The sequence below is a fragment of the Berkeleyomyces rouxiae genome, assembly GCF_048999995.1.
Source record: "Berkeleyomyces rouxiae strain 22BRR77 chromosome Unknown BrBRR77_ptg000003l, whole genome shotgun sequence".
Lineage (NCBI taxonomy): Eukaryota > Fungi > Ascomycota > Sordariomycetes > Microascales > Ceratocystidaceae > Berkeleyomyces > Berkeleyomyces rouxiae.
Genome location: NW_027396493.1, coordinates 2,815,691 through 2,828,757, shown reverse-complemented (window position 1 = coordinate 2,828,757; position 13,067 = coordinate 2,815,691). Strand labels below are relative to the sequence as shown.

The following is a 13,067-nucleotide window of genomic DNA, read 5'->3' as shown; positions in this document are numbered from 1 at the left end:
AGTTTTCGCAGCCTCACCACCACTGGATTGTACTGCGGCCCTCGAAGTAGATGCTTGTCGTCGACTCTGTGCCATCGTACCGCCTCTCGTCTCTTTTCATCTTCTAGGAGGAGCCCGAAAGGTGGAAAGCTTGCCGCATGGTGTATGCATTCTCTTGGCGTGGTGCGATACATAGGGAGAGCCGCCCGTAAGCATTTTCTAAGGGCAACATTTATCTTGTCTGAGGCCGTTTTTGTCGTTTCCGTCCCAGTCCAAGAGCTGGCCGCAAAGAGTGCCTTGCTCAGAGCGCACGCGCGTACCGCATGGAGCATGCTTTTCGTATCTGCTCCCTTATAGCAACCGGCCAGATACCTCAGGCCGTTCGCCACTCGGTTGATGCCCGCGGTCACGTGCGCGATGTGCTTGTCGAAGAGAAGTTTGGCGTCTAGATGCAGCCCCAGCCATCGCATCGAGGCATTAGCCGGGGTGGGTTCAATCGTGCCTAGACCCTCCACTGTGACGGACGGATTTCCTGCGACCTTTCTTCTGCCCTTGACGTGCAGCAGTGTTGACTTTCCGGGGTCGATCTCCAGTCCATTGTTGGCCGTCCACCTCAACACTTCCCTCATGAGAATTTGGATGACTTCGCAGTTCTTGCTAAAAGCAGGACCACTAACCACCAGAGACCCATCGTCTGCGTATCCGAGAAGTGCGGGGTTTTTCTTGTACAATGGGGCCATGAAGAGCATGTACAGCACTGGCGAGACCGGCGAGCCTTGCGGGAGGGAACCTCCTACAAGGGTTGTGGCGACGCCTCCTTCGGTGCGCATGCTTGCAGCCCTATCTTCCATGAAGCTTCTGACCCATCGGCATAGCTTCGTTGGCCAGCGGTTCTCAATCAGGCGGTGCTCCATTCTCGCTGGGTCAACTGCATCAAAAGCTCCCTTGATGTCGAATGTGAAAATTGAGGTGACCTTTTTCCAATCCTGGGCGTCCTCGATTCTTCCACGGAGCTCAATGAGCATGTCGGTAACGGCCCTTTTTGGCACGGCGCAGATGTAGTTTCTCGGGATGGTTTCTCTATCGACTCTTCCGCGAGCCGCCTAGCCACTGCTCTCTCGAGGCCTTTGCCCAGAGTGGGGAGAAGTGAGATTAGGCGATACGAGCGTGGTGCTTGGCGTGGGCGTCCTGGCTTCGGTATTGCCACGAGGTCGGCTTTCTTGAATGCGCTCGGGTGGTGTCCGCTGTCTAGGCATAGGTTATATAGTCCCGTTATCAGATTACCTAGAGGTTTCCACGCCCTTTTCCATACCTCGTTGGGGATGCGGTCCGCTCCCGGCGCGGTGTTCGCAGGTTTCCAGATGGCAGCCTTCACCTCGTCCGAAGACAGAGGGGGCCACTCAATTGCGTCGGGGTTGGGCTCCTGAAACCGCCATTCTGAGCCTGTGTGTGGCTTAGTATGGGTTTCGATAAGGAGAGCCACGGATTCTGCTGTGCAGGTCGTCTTCGTACCGTCTGGTCTCTGCAACAGTGGAATACGTCTGTCGGTCTTGTCGTTGGCCCATTTGATCGCGCGGAATACATCTCTCGTTTCGTTGAATCCGTTGACGATCTTACTCATGAGGGCCCTCTTGGCCTGGACGACCGCCCATTGCATTGCCTTTTGCTCCTTGACGTATGCCGCTCGCAATGTGAGGTCTCCCAGTCTTTCTCGAGTTTTATCGCGTGCCTCCCTCATCCTGGCGTTGCACCGTTTGCAATTTTCGTTCCACCATGGTTTGAGGTCGGTGTTGGGTGGTGTTTTCGGTGTCGACACATCCAGTGCCCTTCCCACTGCTGCGGCTAGTCTCCCGGCAAGGTCGTCCGCTCTGTCTGCTCCGCTTCCGCTACCGGTGAGCAGCCACTCCAGGCCGCTGTTCTCTCTTGCGCACTCCGCCACGAAACGTTCTATATCCATCTTCCCTAGTCTCCACCTTGCCTCTGGTCGTTTTCGAGACGCTCTCGCTTCTATCTCTAGCTCGAGTATCTCGTGGTCGCTTGTGCTTCCGGGAACAACTTTCATGCGGGTCTCCCATTTCACTACCGCCGCGTGTGGCACCACGACCAGATCTATCACCCTCCCGGCTCTGTGCGTTGGTTCGTCCCTCTGGTTCAGCACAGTCAGCCCTTGGTCAGTCAGCCAATTTTCCAGGGTCATCCCGTCGTTGTTTTCTTTGTCGTTGGCGTCCCATGTACCGTGGTGGGCGTTGAAGTCTCCCAATGCAACCCATGCGTGTTCTTTTTCTGTACGTATCAGTTCTTGCAATCCCTCACCGGCTCGCAAGCACCTCTCCGGCGCATTGTACACTCCCAACAGCCGAAGCACGCCCTTTGTCGTCTTGATGCGGATTGAACACAGGTCCGGGTGGGCCTGATGTGTTTCAAGTGTCTCGATGTCTTTCCGCACGTAGGCGATGCTCCGTGGTCGATCCAACCATCCTTGTCTCGGGCTATGCAGAGTGAATTCTGAGTGGAACTTCGTTTTATCCTTACGCGGTCCAATCCAGGGCTCCTGCACAAACACGACGTCTACCCGTTGCCTGACGGCTTCGCGTAGAGCCAGTTCATGGTTAGGCCCCCCTCTTCCCACGTTGACGCTCCATACTGTTAGGTGCCCTAACATTCATCTCGCTGGGAGCGTTCTCGGATGACCTCGGGCCGCGGAGTCGGCTGCTCCGTCGGGGAAAGTCTCTTTCTCTTGCAAGCCTGGTTGTCGTCCTGGGGGTTGGCTGGCGTGTTTTCCGTTGGCTTTGGGGTCGTGCGATCCGGGCGAGTGCCTCGCTTGCAAGCGGGGTCCCCTGCTGAATGGTCCGGAGCCTTGCACACGATGCATGCGGCGCGGTATCCAGCGTGTTGCCCCTCTCTGTGGTCTGCGCTCCCGCACAGGCGGCACCGTGGCTTTTCTTTGCACCCCGCTGTCGGGTGTGTCGCCCAGCAGGTACGGCACAGCGGCAGTGAGGGGGTCCGGCACTTCTTGACCGTGGCCGGGTTTGAGCTCCCCTCGAATTTCACACTGTTGGGGAGGGTCTGGCCCTCGGGTAGGTCCCCTGCAATACGGAGTGTGGCGTCCATGTACTTCTCGGTTGCGAATTGCCACTTGATGGATTTCACTTCTCCACCGGTTTGCTCCGTTATCTGCCCGATGAACCATTCTTCGTTCTTTTTGGTCACCGGTCCGTTCCCGCCTACGACATAGAAGTCTGATAGGCCAGTGATGCGTGCATGCATCCATCTTTTGTCAATTTCGCACGCTTTCGCCCCACACGCTTCCTTGACGCGGTTCAGCTTCTCGGCTGACACTGCACCCTTGGTCGTGTAGAACGCCCAGCCCGAGTTCACCTTCTTGACCTGGATCTCGGTGGGCTTGCCGCCAAGGACCTTGGCGATCTCTTTGCTGGCGTCCGCTTCATTTGCGGCCGCTGGTCCTCGGACAAAAACTCGCACTTTCTTCTCTTCCTCTGTTGTCGGTGTCTTTGTCTTGGGCTTGGGGCAGTCTTTTTTTTCAGGGTGACTGCTTATCCCTTGCCACCGTCGGCCTCTGCCGCGGTGCTTACGTAGCTCCTGTTGTTGTTGTTGTTGTTATTGTTGTTGTTCGTGTAACCCGGTGTGGGCTTCGGGGCTTTGGCAGACCCTTGCTTGTCGTTCTTAGGGTTGCCTGGAGGGGCAGGGGTAGTGTCACCTTGGAGCTTCTGGAGCATGTTCTGAACTCCTAGGACACGTGTCCTACCAGCTTCCTCACGTTCGCATCGCCTTTAGCCATGGCGACGGCTTCGTTGCACATTTCGGGGATCTTTTCTGCGAGCCAGAGGTACGCCTCAGCCCGCAGTTCTATCTTCTTCATCTCTCCCGCGATGTGCTTTCTGGCCATGGCGAGATTACGGTCTTTCTCGGTGGCCGCCCCACGCTTCTCGTTCTCCTTGGGGGTGTTGGACGGTGTCGAGCCCTCATTCTTCTCGATTTGTTCGTCGGGCTTGTCGACAATCATCAGCTCCATTGACGAGCTGGTCGGAGTCTCTTGCTGGGCGTCGTCGGTCTCGGTTTCTGGCTGGACGTCGTTCGTGTTGACCATCTCAATGTCGACCTCCATGTGCGCGTCCGTTGCGCTGGTCGTGGGCTGGTCTTTCGCGGGTCGCGCCACCTGGGCGCTTCCTGGTGCATCGTCGCACTCCATTTCTGGATAAGGGGATTGTTCTCGATTGATTCTTGTAAGTCTGTGGTCGTTTCGCTGATTGACTGTTACCAGTATGGTGGTTCTCGCGAAAATTGTTGCGAAGAAAACTTGACTTGACTTGACTATATTTAACGTCTACCAAAATCACTAAGATCAAACGACGCCGGATTGGTTACGGGACGGAAATTTAAAGTCCTCCGCTCGACACGCCCATCGTTTCTGTGTGTTCGGGATGGCGCACCATCCCCAAGCTCCGAAAAACCAGTGGTCCACACTCCGCGAAGAAAACTTTTGACGGCGGGAGAGAATATATACTGGTTCAAGAACTATGTTGATATCAACAAAGAGGCCCTATGGCGCAACGGTAGCGCGTTTGACTCCAGATCAAAAGGTTATCCGTTCAAATCGGGTTGGGGTCAACAAGTGAAACTTATCTTTTTGCTCGCTCATCAGCTTTTGTTCAGTGTTACACAGACATAACAAAGACTGTCTCATGTAGGACAAAGGTTAACCTTCCCTCCTACAACCCTCGGGGGGGTACCTTTGAGGTCGGCCTCCCCCCCCTCGAGCCTAGGCTGAGGGTCTCATGAGGACAGCAACACGATCTCGATGTTGCTGCCATTCTTGTTTTTTCAACACGACAACGAGCTGCGAAGCCCGAGTCCGCTTTCTTCCAACTTTAAGCGGTTTCCTTGCCGTCGACTCGCCCTCTTTTCACGACACCCTCCTCGCGACCGCCGGCCCTTCGTCACCTCTACACATGACAACTCGTAGATCCATCTTCGCAACTCGGAACTGTCCCTTTGAAGGTTCAGACAGTCTATCACTTTCTTTTCTTTTTCTTTTGTCTTTCCTTTGTCCTGCTGTGGCATTCGGAGACTGCATCGGGCCTCAGCCATGGTTCAGTGCAGCAGCCACTTCGAAAAGCGGAAAGATACGCTCCTAGCCTCCGGAGGCTCACCTGGCATGTTTTTTTCACCCGCTCAACGACTCGGGGTTTTCCATGCCACGCTGGTTTTGATAGTCGACTTTGTGTCTAGCCACGTTTCTCGATCGAACGAATGTTGGTGGGGATGGTCAACCCCTTGTGGGGGTTAGGGTTTATCTGGGGAATGTGCTTTTTTTCTTTTGTTACTTGTTTCCTTGTCGCATGCAGAATTCCATTTACTGGTTGTCCTACGCTCGCGTGAGGGTCGACGGGCCCCGATGACCAGGGTCTTCTCATGTTTGGCAGGCCCGAGAGGGCCTGTATCCGCCTCACGGCGGACCGTGTAATGCTTTTCATGTAGCTTAGTCACGTGGAATAAAGTCAAGTCAAGTCAAGCCGCTCACTAGTTGTCCTACGCCAGGGGAGTTCAAGCTCATCGGCGGGGGTCGGTAGGCCCCGATTATCAGGGTCTTCTTATGTTTGGAAAGGCCTCAAAAAGCCCATGTCCGCCTCACGGCCGGGCTTGTAAATCTTTTTTTATGTAGGTTATTTCCGCTAAATAAAGTCAGTTCAGGTCGATTAGAACAGTTGATAAAGACATCCATCATCATCCATTTTGAATCATCATGAGACTCGGGCAACCGGCCTGGGTGTTGTTACCGCAACTGGTGGCCTTGAAAGAGTCCGCTTAAGAGACCCGGCATTTTGTTGGCGTTTCCTGCAATGACTGACAATTTGAACAGCTTTAAGAGCTTTTGTGACTTGGTTTTCTGTGTAGTTTAATATTGTGAGTAGACCAGCCTACTTTGATAGAAGTGTAGAAACCACAGATTGAAATTGACAAGAACTCCCTGATATCCTCACATACCATATAATGACCTTTCCTTCTAGTGTGGAGCAGAATTGACGAACTGATGTCTCATCAATATTGTTCTTCAAACGGTTTTGCGTTATTCTATTACCTAGCCTACAGCATTATGTCATCGTCATAGATTTTGACGTCCGAGTTTCATCGGGCCATAGAAGGATGAGGCAACACTTAAAGCCTTATCAAAGACCTGGAAATATATTCAGGTGTTTATTCGGTATGAATGTCACAGGTTCCAGGTTCACCTTACCACTCCATCCTCGGGGGGTCTCAACCCTCTTCGGCTTTACCTATGACTCAATAATAGTGAGGAGAGTGACGCTTCATATATTATTCCATCACCGTTAAACAGGTAGTGGTGCCTATATCGAAGGAAACAAAAGCATATCCCCCGCATGTACTCTACAAGTGTAGGCACTTCAGGTATAACGAACGAGTCCAGACTTACATGTAGTAGCGGACCATGTAGCCGCATCTCATTGTTAGTGAACAGTTACGTGATCAGAATGCCACAGAAGCACATGCTGTTTTGTGCTCCTGCTATTATATTGTAGTGTAAATGTAGAAGCTATTCAGCAGCCTGTTCATGCCACTCTTCAACGTCGTTTGTTTGTTGTTTTCTGTGGTCAACCGTTATTTGCATAACCCCATTTGCATGCTCTTGTCTCCTATCATCTCCAAGCCAAAAATGAAAGAAAAAAAATGAAAACTCTACCTTACCCCAACTACTCCAAATTCAAAACATAATCCCAGCACTGAGCCCCATCGTCTAGGGTTACACGCACTCAAATTTCCATCCTTCCGACGTTGGCTTCATGAGCCTCTTAAACCACATGGTCCTTGGCACGATCGGCCTTGCCTTTGAAGATGGTAGACAAGTCGCCCATGGGGATAGAGACAGGGAAGTCGACAGAAGACAGGACGAGACCAAGAAAGATCCACCAGCCAAACAGGGACGTGGCAAAGAGGAAGCCAGCGCCGACATGCTGCAGTCTGAGCGAAAGTGCAGCGTGTCCCTGTGAGGCTCTGAAAAAGGAGCCAGTAAGGCAGGCGACTGCAACAGCATGTTAGTCGCACATACAGATATAAGCGCATGTAGAGATGGGAAGACTTACAAGTGAACACCAGCGTGAGGAAGACCATGAAGAAGGACATGTTGACGCGCATCGATGCAAGCATGAAGACGAACGACAGCAAGGTCATGCATACCAGGAAGAATCCAAAAGTAGCAAAAAACATTGGGTTAGAAGCACCTGACGCTGGATTGGACGGATCAGTGGCATAGGCTCCGACGGCATTGAATTCCGGGATCAAAGTTGTGCCAACGGTGAGCCAAAAACCGCCAAAGGTCATGAACACGGTGCATGGGAATGTGTTTCCTAAGAAGCGGGTTAGTTAAGGTGAGTAACTCCATCAATACTGCCGATCAAGCAACTTACCAAGAATCCATTCACCAATGCCACCCAACAACAACAGCAGTCCACCCAGCCATAGATACGTGCCGACGTTTGCTGGAGCCACAAGTCCACCAGCGCCTTGCCATCCCAGCAGTGCCATGGACAAAGGTGTTGTGGTCATGATGAAGCCACCGATAGCAACTGGTGTGGGATTTCCGTAGGTCTGGCGCAGATGGCCGTGGACGCGGTTCTTAGGGGCAAGATACAGCTCTTCAAACATCTCCGGTGTGATGTTGATGCTACCGTAGGTTCGCTGGTGCTCCAGCGGATCGGTGTTGACGCCATTGGTGTTGATCATGCGGGGGCTGGTGCCGTTAGTGTTTGGGTGGACCAAGCCGGTGGTCCTGGCAGTGTTGTTGTGGTCGATGGAATCCATGTTTTCGTGCTTTTCGACGGATGGTTTAGACGACAGATTGTCGTGTGAAGAGTGGGAATGCATTCTGAGAAAGAAGAATTAAAAGAAAGAGAACAGGGAAGAGAAGGGATGATGGTATTAATGAAGAGCAACGGAATAAGAGGAACAGAGACAGTTGATATATCCCAGATGTAAGAGCGGTGTAAAGGGGATATGAAAAACACTAGTCAAGGACTAATGGCAATGGCAAGAATGGTAGTTGTAGTTTAATATTATCAAGACTCCCCAAACTTGGAACTGCATCAAGTTCTTATAGGTAGTTAGAAGCAATTAAAGAACAAGTACCGTCAGATTCCCGTTAAGCTAGACTTAGAACCCAAGCTAAGGGCCCAAGCCAGGACCAAGGAGGCGGCTACCAGCCTCAGTATCTCCAACCCCAACAAGACGGGTACAAGATGAGTGTGAGCCTGAGTGTGAGCATGACTATGAATGGGAGCAGAGCGAGCGTCTTCAGTGTTCCTTGCCCGATAAGTTCATGACCTGGTCAAATCTACATAGACACGCGCTGTGAGCTAGTGTGGCAACTGAGCGTCTATGTACTGCTACAAGTATATGTGTCTATACTTACACACAATGACTTATACGGCCATGTACTAGTACTTACTTGTCTACATAGTGTTGCACAATTTATGCATAGCTTCTCCAACTACAGCTAGTTAGCTCATTATCAGAAATCATGTATTCGCTGTACCTATGCCCAATGAAGTCCCTCACTGAAGTGTCTTCCCAGCCTGCAAAGTCGCAACCTGCTTGATCAAGCCTGCACTGCGTTTACCCCAGGATTATTGCGCTGTGCTACATTTGGTGGTGGTCCCTTTGGGCCGGAGCTCCCTTGAACTGGAAGAAGGCGCTTGTTCCCAAAGCGGATGAAGGCTTCTCCGCATTCTGTGTCTAGTTTATCGAATTTATGTGTGGATGGGCTGTACGGAGACAAGTCCAGACAAGCAAAATCACAGGCAGAGAGAGTATCGCAAGACACACAGAACTCTCATCGCAGTGCTGTATTGGCGAGAGAAAAGAGGAGAGCCGTGAAGATGATGAAGCCAGACCCAGCTGCTTGTGTTCCTGGCTGTAGTACTGTAACAGTTACCTAGAATATGGTTGCAGACAAGTGGCAGGCCACCTGGCTCTGGGGCGCTTAAACTAGGAAATATAAGAAAGAGGCTCGTCCTACGCATGCGGTACGGGTATCGCACGATGGACACATTTTTTCGAAATTTTCACTTCCGTCCCGGACGAATAAGTGTGTCTTGGCCAGTCATGCCTTGACTAGTGCTTGTGGACGTGCAACTATGACAGGAAGAGACATCCGGCGGAGAAGGGGTCCGCCTCCTACACATACAAAGCGACGCAACATACATATTTGGAGATATCACAGGAGGAAGGGAGATATGCCGCCTCTAGAATACCCACCAAAACGAGGCCCGGGGGTACACAGACTCATGTCAAGACCATCGGACAATGCGTCCGCCCGTGTCCATAGCAAGATTCCATAAGAACCTCAGAGGTTTTGAGCACCATTATCGGAAGAATGGGGGGGTGGGGGCTGCGCTACTACATAGTTTCCAGGTGGTAGTGTTCGTGTGCATAACTAGCTCATGGAATCCAAGAAAGCAAAGACAGTTCGGACATCCCAGCCGCCTGCCCGCTCTCGCTCACTCGGGCAATTCTTAGCCAACATCAACAGGCCCCACGAAGCTTGTATAGAAACTGCAAGCGTTCCAGGGAGAAAAGAGGGGCAAGCATAGATACTGACTGCGTGGTCACGCGGGTGGGTGTCAGCATCTATTCCGTGTTGTGTTTTGGTGGTAAACTGAACACCAGTTAGTAATAGTGGGTAAACCAGAGAGACATAAAGGCGAGGCTGTCTCGATGTAAGTCGCTTAGATACTGCAATAACGGGCTTCGAGTTGGAGAGTCTGACAGCCGCGAAAGAAAACAAGCCTTTCTGTTGCCATTTGTTCTGTTACATGCATGCACACCACATCACATCACATCACACCAAAACTCCCCTCTTCCCACTAGTTAGTGCTCTACCGGAGCCAGCCTCTTAGAACCCCAGGTACCAGCGACCCCAAAACAGCAGACCTTCGATATCCAAATCCGCTGAATACAGCCTTTGTTCTCTGCATTTCGTGTTCCGTCTTTGCCTGTTCTGATCACTGCTCTCCCCTAGGTCTCTGCCCCTTTTGCGAGTTGGAGATATGTCCGCAAAATCTTTCACTTGCAGCATCATTAAAGCAGCCCCTGGCATGTTGCACCAGGCCAGCCGGATGACAGGAAGACATATCTACGGGCTCACGGAACTACACAGCTCCCTTCAGGGGGGAGCCGAGTGGCTTTACAAGGGTGCCCATACATAGAACACCGGTTCATCAACCCTAAGAAGTACGCATGCACGTGATGTCGTTCAACGACGTGTTTGTAACCCTAATAAAGCTTACTTCGGTAACCAAACACCCCGCAATAGCCAAAACTCCGACGGCTACGGAATCCATTGGCAAAATTCGTTTACGAGGTAATACACTGAAAGGCTGCAAATCTTTGCCATTTTGCGGGGAGAGTCTTGGAGAATGACGAGTTACTTGGGGTTGTGTTTGCCGATGCTTGAACACAGCGCGTGAATATCGGGAAAGTTCAGGCGAGCCAAGACGTCCATAACCGTCATGATGAAGCCCCAATGTAGTTGCGCAATAACATATAAAAGTAGAGAGCGCCTAGCGATGATGTCTCAAAAGTAGTAACTCGTTCCGCACTCTGATATCTCTTTCCATACACTGCTTTACTTTTTGAAACATCCATTGACATCATGCTTGCAGTCGAAGTTCCATCTTTTATGCGGACCGTCCCAGGCTCCATCAACATCCCCATCGCTACATTCCCTCTGTCTAAAGATGCTGATGCACCGGGTTCTAATACCGCGGACCCTAAGGCCATTGCCACCGTCGCTGTAAAGGCTATCAACGAGGCCGTAGCCCGGCAAGATTTCGCCGGTCTTGCAAACCTTTTCGCCGAGTCGGGATATTGGAGAGACCATCTCGCGCTGTCATGGGAGTTCCGTACCGCCCACGGCCCCAATAACATCACTGAATTTCTACAAGGTGTAGCCAAGTCCAAGAATGGATTCCGTCTCCTGGAGATCCGTCTCGATGAGTCAGCGCCTGCGCGCATACCGCAGTTTGACCGCATGGAAAGCCACGAAGGAGACTTGGCCTGCGTGCGCTTCATCTTCCACCTGGAGACTGTGCTGGGCAAGGGTAAAGGCCTAGCCAAGCTGATCCGCCAAGGAAATACTTGGAAGATTTACACTCTGTACACGAGCCTGGCCGACATAAACGGCCATGAGGAGCAAATCTACGGCAACAGACCCCGCGGTGTTGAGCATGGCGGTAAGCCTGGCCGCAAGAACTGGGCCGAGAGAAGAGCCGCCGAAGCCGAGTTTGAAAATGGCGCGGATCCAGCGGTGTTTGTTTTAGGTAAGTCTTAGCGCCCCCAGCAATATTTTTTGTGTCCCTGTAAAGCTAACTCTGAGTTTGTCTTAATGTACAGGTGCTGGACAGGCGGGCCTGACCATTGCTGCCCGTCTTAAAATGGTCGGCATCCCCGCCTTGGTCATTGACCAGAACGAGCACGTTGGTGATAACTGGCGCAAGCGCTACCACCAGCTGGTGCTTCACGATCCAGTCTGGTACGATCACCTACCATACATGCCGTTCCCCCCAAGCTGGCCCATCTTCACGCCCAAAGACAAGCTAGCCCAGTACTTTGAGGCCTATGCGACGCTACTGGAGTTAAATGTCTGGGCAAAGACGACCCTCAAGTCCTCTGTTTGGGACGACGCTACTGAAAGATGGACAGTTATCGTTGAACGCACCCTTGCCGACGGCACAATTGAAACTCGTACTTTCCACCCGCGCCATGTGGTCCAAGCTACTGGTCACTCCGGCAAGAAGAACATGCCCGAGATAGCCGGCCTAGCCAGTTTTCAAGGTCTTGTCAGCCACTCTTCTGAATTCCGCGGCGCGCCCACCGCGTCGGGGAGCTTAGGCACCCAAAACCACGCTGTTGTCGTTGGCGCCTGCAACTCAGCGCACGACATTGCGCACGACTTTGCCGAAAAGGGCTGGAAAGTAACACTTGTGCAGCGCAGCTCGACGCACGTCGTCTCGTCGCGTGCCATCACCGAGATTGGCCTGCGCGGGCTCTACGAAGAGGGGGGCCCTGACGTCGACGACGCCGATCTGCTGCTGCATGGCCAGCCAGTGGCCGTGCTCAAGGCCGGGCAGGTGCGCATCTGCGAGCGCCAGCGACAGATGGACGCTGAGATGCTCGCAGGCCTGGAGAAGGCGGGCTTCCGCACAGACAGCGGGCCTGACGGCGCAGGACTGTTTATGAAGTACTTCCAGCGCGGCGGCGGCTACTATATTGACGTAGGCGCAGCAGCGTTGATTGCAGACGGGCGCATCGGCGTCAAGAACGGGCATGAGATCTCGCGTGTGACACCCGACGGCATAGTGTTTGACGATGGCACAGAACTGAAGGCCGATCACATTGTGTTCGCCACAGGCTACCAGAACATGCGAACGCAGACACGCCTGACGTTTGGCGACGACGTTGCAGATCGCGTGACCAGTGATGTGTGGGGTTTCAACAAGGAGGGTGAGATGCGCCTGATGTGGCAACGCACGGGCCATCCTGGATTCTGGTATCATGGAGGTAACTTGTCACTGTGCCGATATTATTCACGCTTCTTGGCGCTCCAGATTCTGGCGATCGAAGAGGGCATTTCGAAACCGGATGAGAATTAGAGTTGTTGCAGGTGGTGCTCGAGTTGTTTGTATCTCTTTTGTTTTAGTCTTGGTCAGCCCCTAGTTGATGATGTCATTTCGCCAAAGCCACGTCCCAAACTTCTTGTAGTCGTCATTGTGTCCATTGTGTTGAGGGTTTTCCACCATGACCCTAGAAGCCATGGTCGCTTGCGCTTCGGACTGCCTTGGCCCCTATAGACAACCCCCAAGTGCCAATCACGTTGTAGACGTTACGAGCCTGTTTCATTGGCCATTTCGGGGAAGCTGTTCCGCCTGTAGTCTTTGCCCCAGTCTGGGGCATCTGTTTGGCTTGTGATGTGTGCTTGGGCGCTCTCTGGACCAGAGCGGCATGGCCCACGCATTGCTTTGGTTGCTTGTTTGCTAATTCGGAATGAAAAAGAC

At 52.5% G+C, this 13,067-nt stretch overlaps 5 protein-coding genes across 5 annotated transcripts; 1 reads left to right on the top strand and 4 right to left on the bottom strand.

Annotated features, from left to right (window-relative positions):
- Positions 1–13: 13 nt before the first annotated feature.
- BROUX77_003965 (uncharacterized protein) lies at positions 14–1,004 on the bottom strand (the record flags this gene model as incomplete). The annotated part of the gene is made up of 2 exons (XM_073748674.1): positions 14–103; positions 300–1,004. The coding sequence occupies 2 exons, from the start codon at positions 1,002–1,004 to the stop codon at positions 14–16; spliced, it is 795 nt and encodes a 264-aa protein (XP_073606390.1).
- A 127-nt stretch (positions 1,005–1,131) lies between these two features.
- Positions 1,132–1,717, bottom strand: BROUX77_003964 (uncharacterized protein; the record flags this gene model as incomplete). Its single annotated transcript, XM_073748673.1, has 3 exons — positions 1,132–1,227; positions 1,292–1,422; positions 1,492–1,717. The coding sequence occupies 3 exons, from the start codon at positions 1,715–1,717 to the stop codon at positions 1,132–1,134; spliced, it is 453 nt and encodes a 150-aa protein (XP_073606389.1).
- Positions 1,718–2,634: 917 nt separating this feature from the next.
- On the bottom strand, positions 2,635–4,189 carry BROUX77_003963 (uncharacterized protein; the record flags this gene model as incomplete). The annotated part of the gene is made up of 2 exons (XM_073748672.1): positions 2,635–3,579; positions 3,758–4,189. 2 exons carry the CDS (start codon positions 4,187–4,189, stop codon positions 2,635–2,637), a joined length of 1,377 nt encoding a protein of 458 aa, XP_073606388.1.
- A 2,620-nt stretch (positions 4,190–6,809) lies between these two features.
- On the bottom strand, positions 6,810–7,881 carry BROUX77_003962 (uncharacterized protein; the record flags this gene model as incomplete). The annotated part of the gene is made up of 3 exons (XM_073748671.1): positions 6,810–7,039; positions 7,101–7,364; positions 7,425–7,881. The coding sequence occupies 3 exons, from the start codon at positions 7,879–7,881 to the stop codon at positions 6,810–6,812; spliced, it is 951 nt and encodes a 316-aa protein (XP_073606387.1).
- Positions 7,882–10,666: 2,785 nt separating this feature from the next.
- On the top strand, positions 10,667–12,665 carry BROUX77_003961 (uncharacterized protein; the record flags this gene model as incomplete). The annotated part of the gene is made up of 2 exons (XM_073748670.1): positions 10,667–11,333; positions 11,407–12,665. 2 exons carry the CDS (start codon positions 10,667–10,669, stop codon positions 12,663–12,665), a joined length of 1,926 nt encoding a protein of 641 aa, XP_073606386.1.
- Positions 12,666–13,067: the final 402 nt, after the last annotated feature.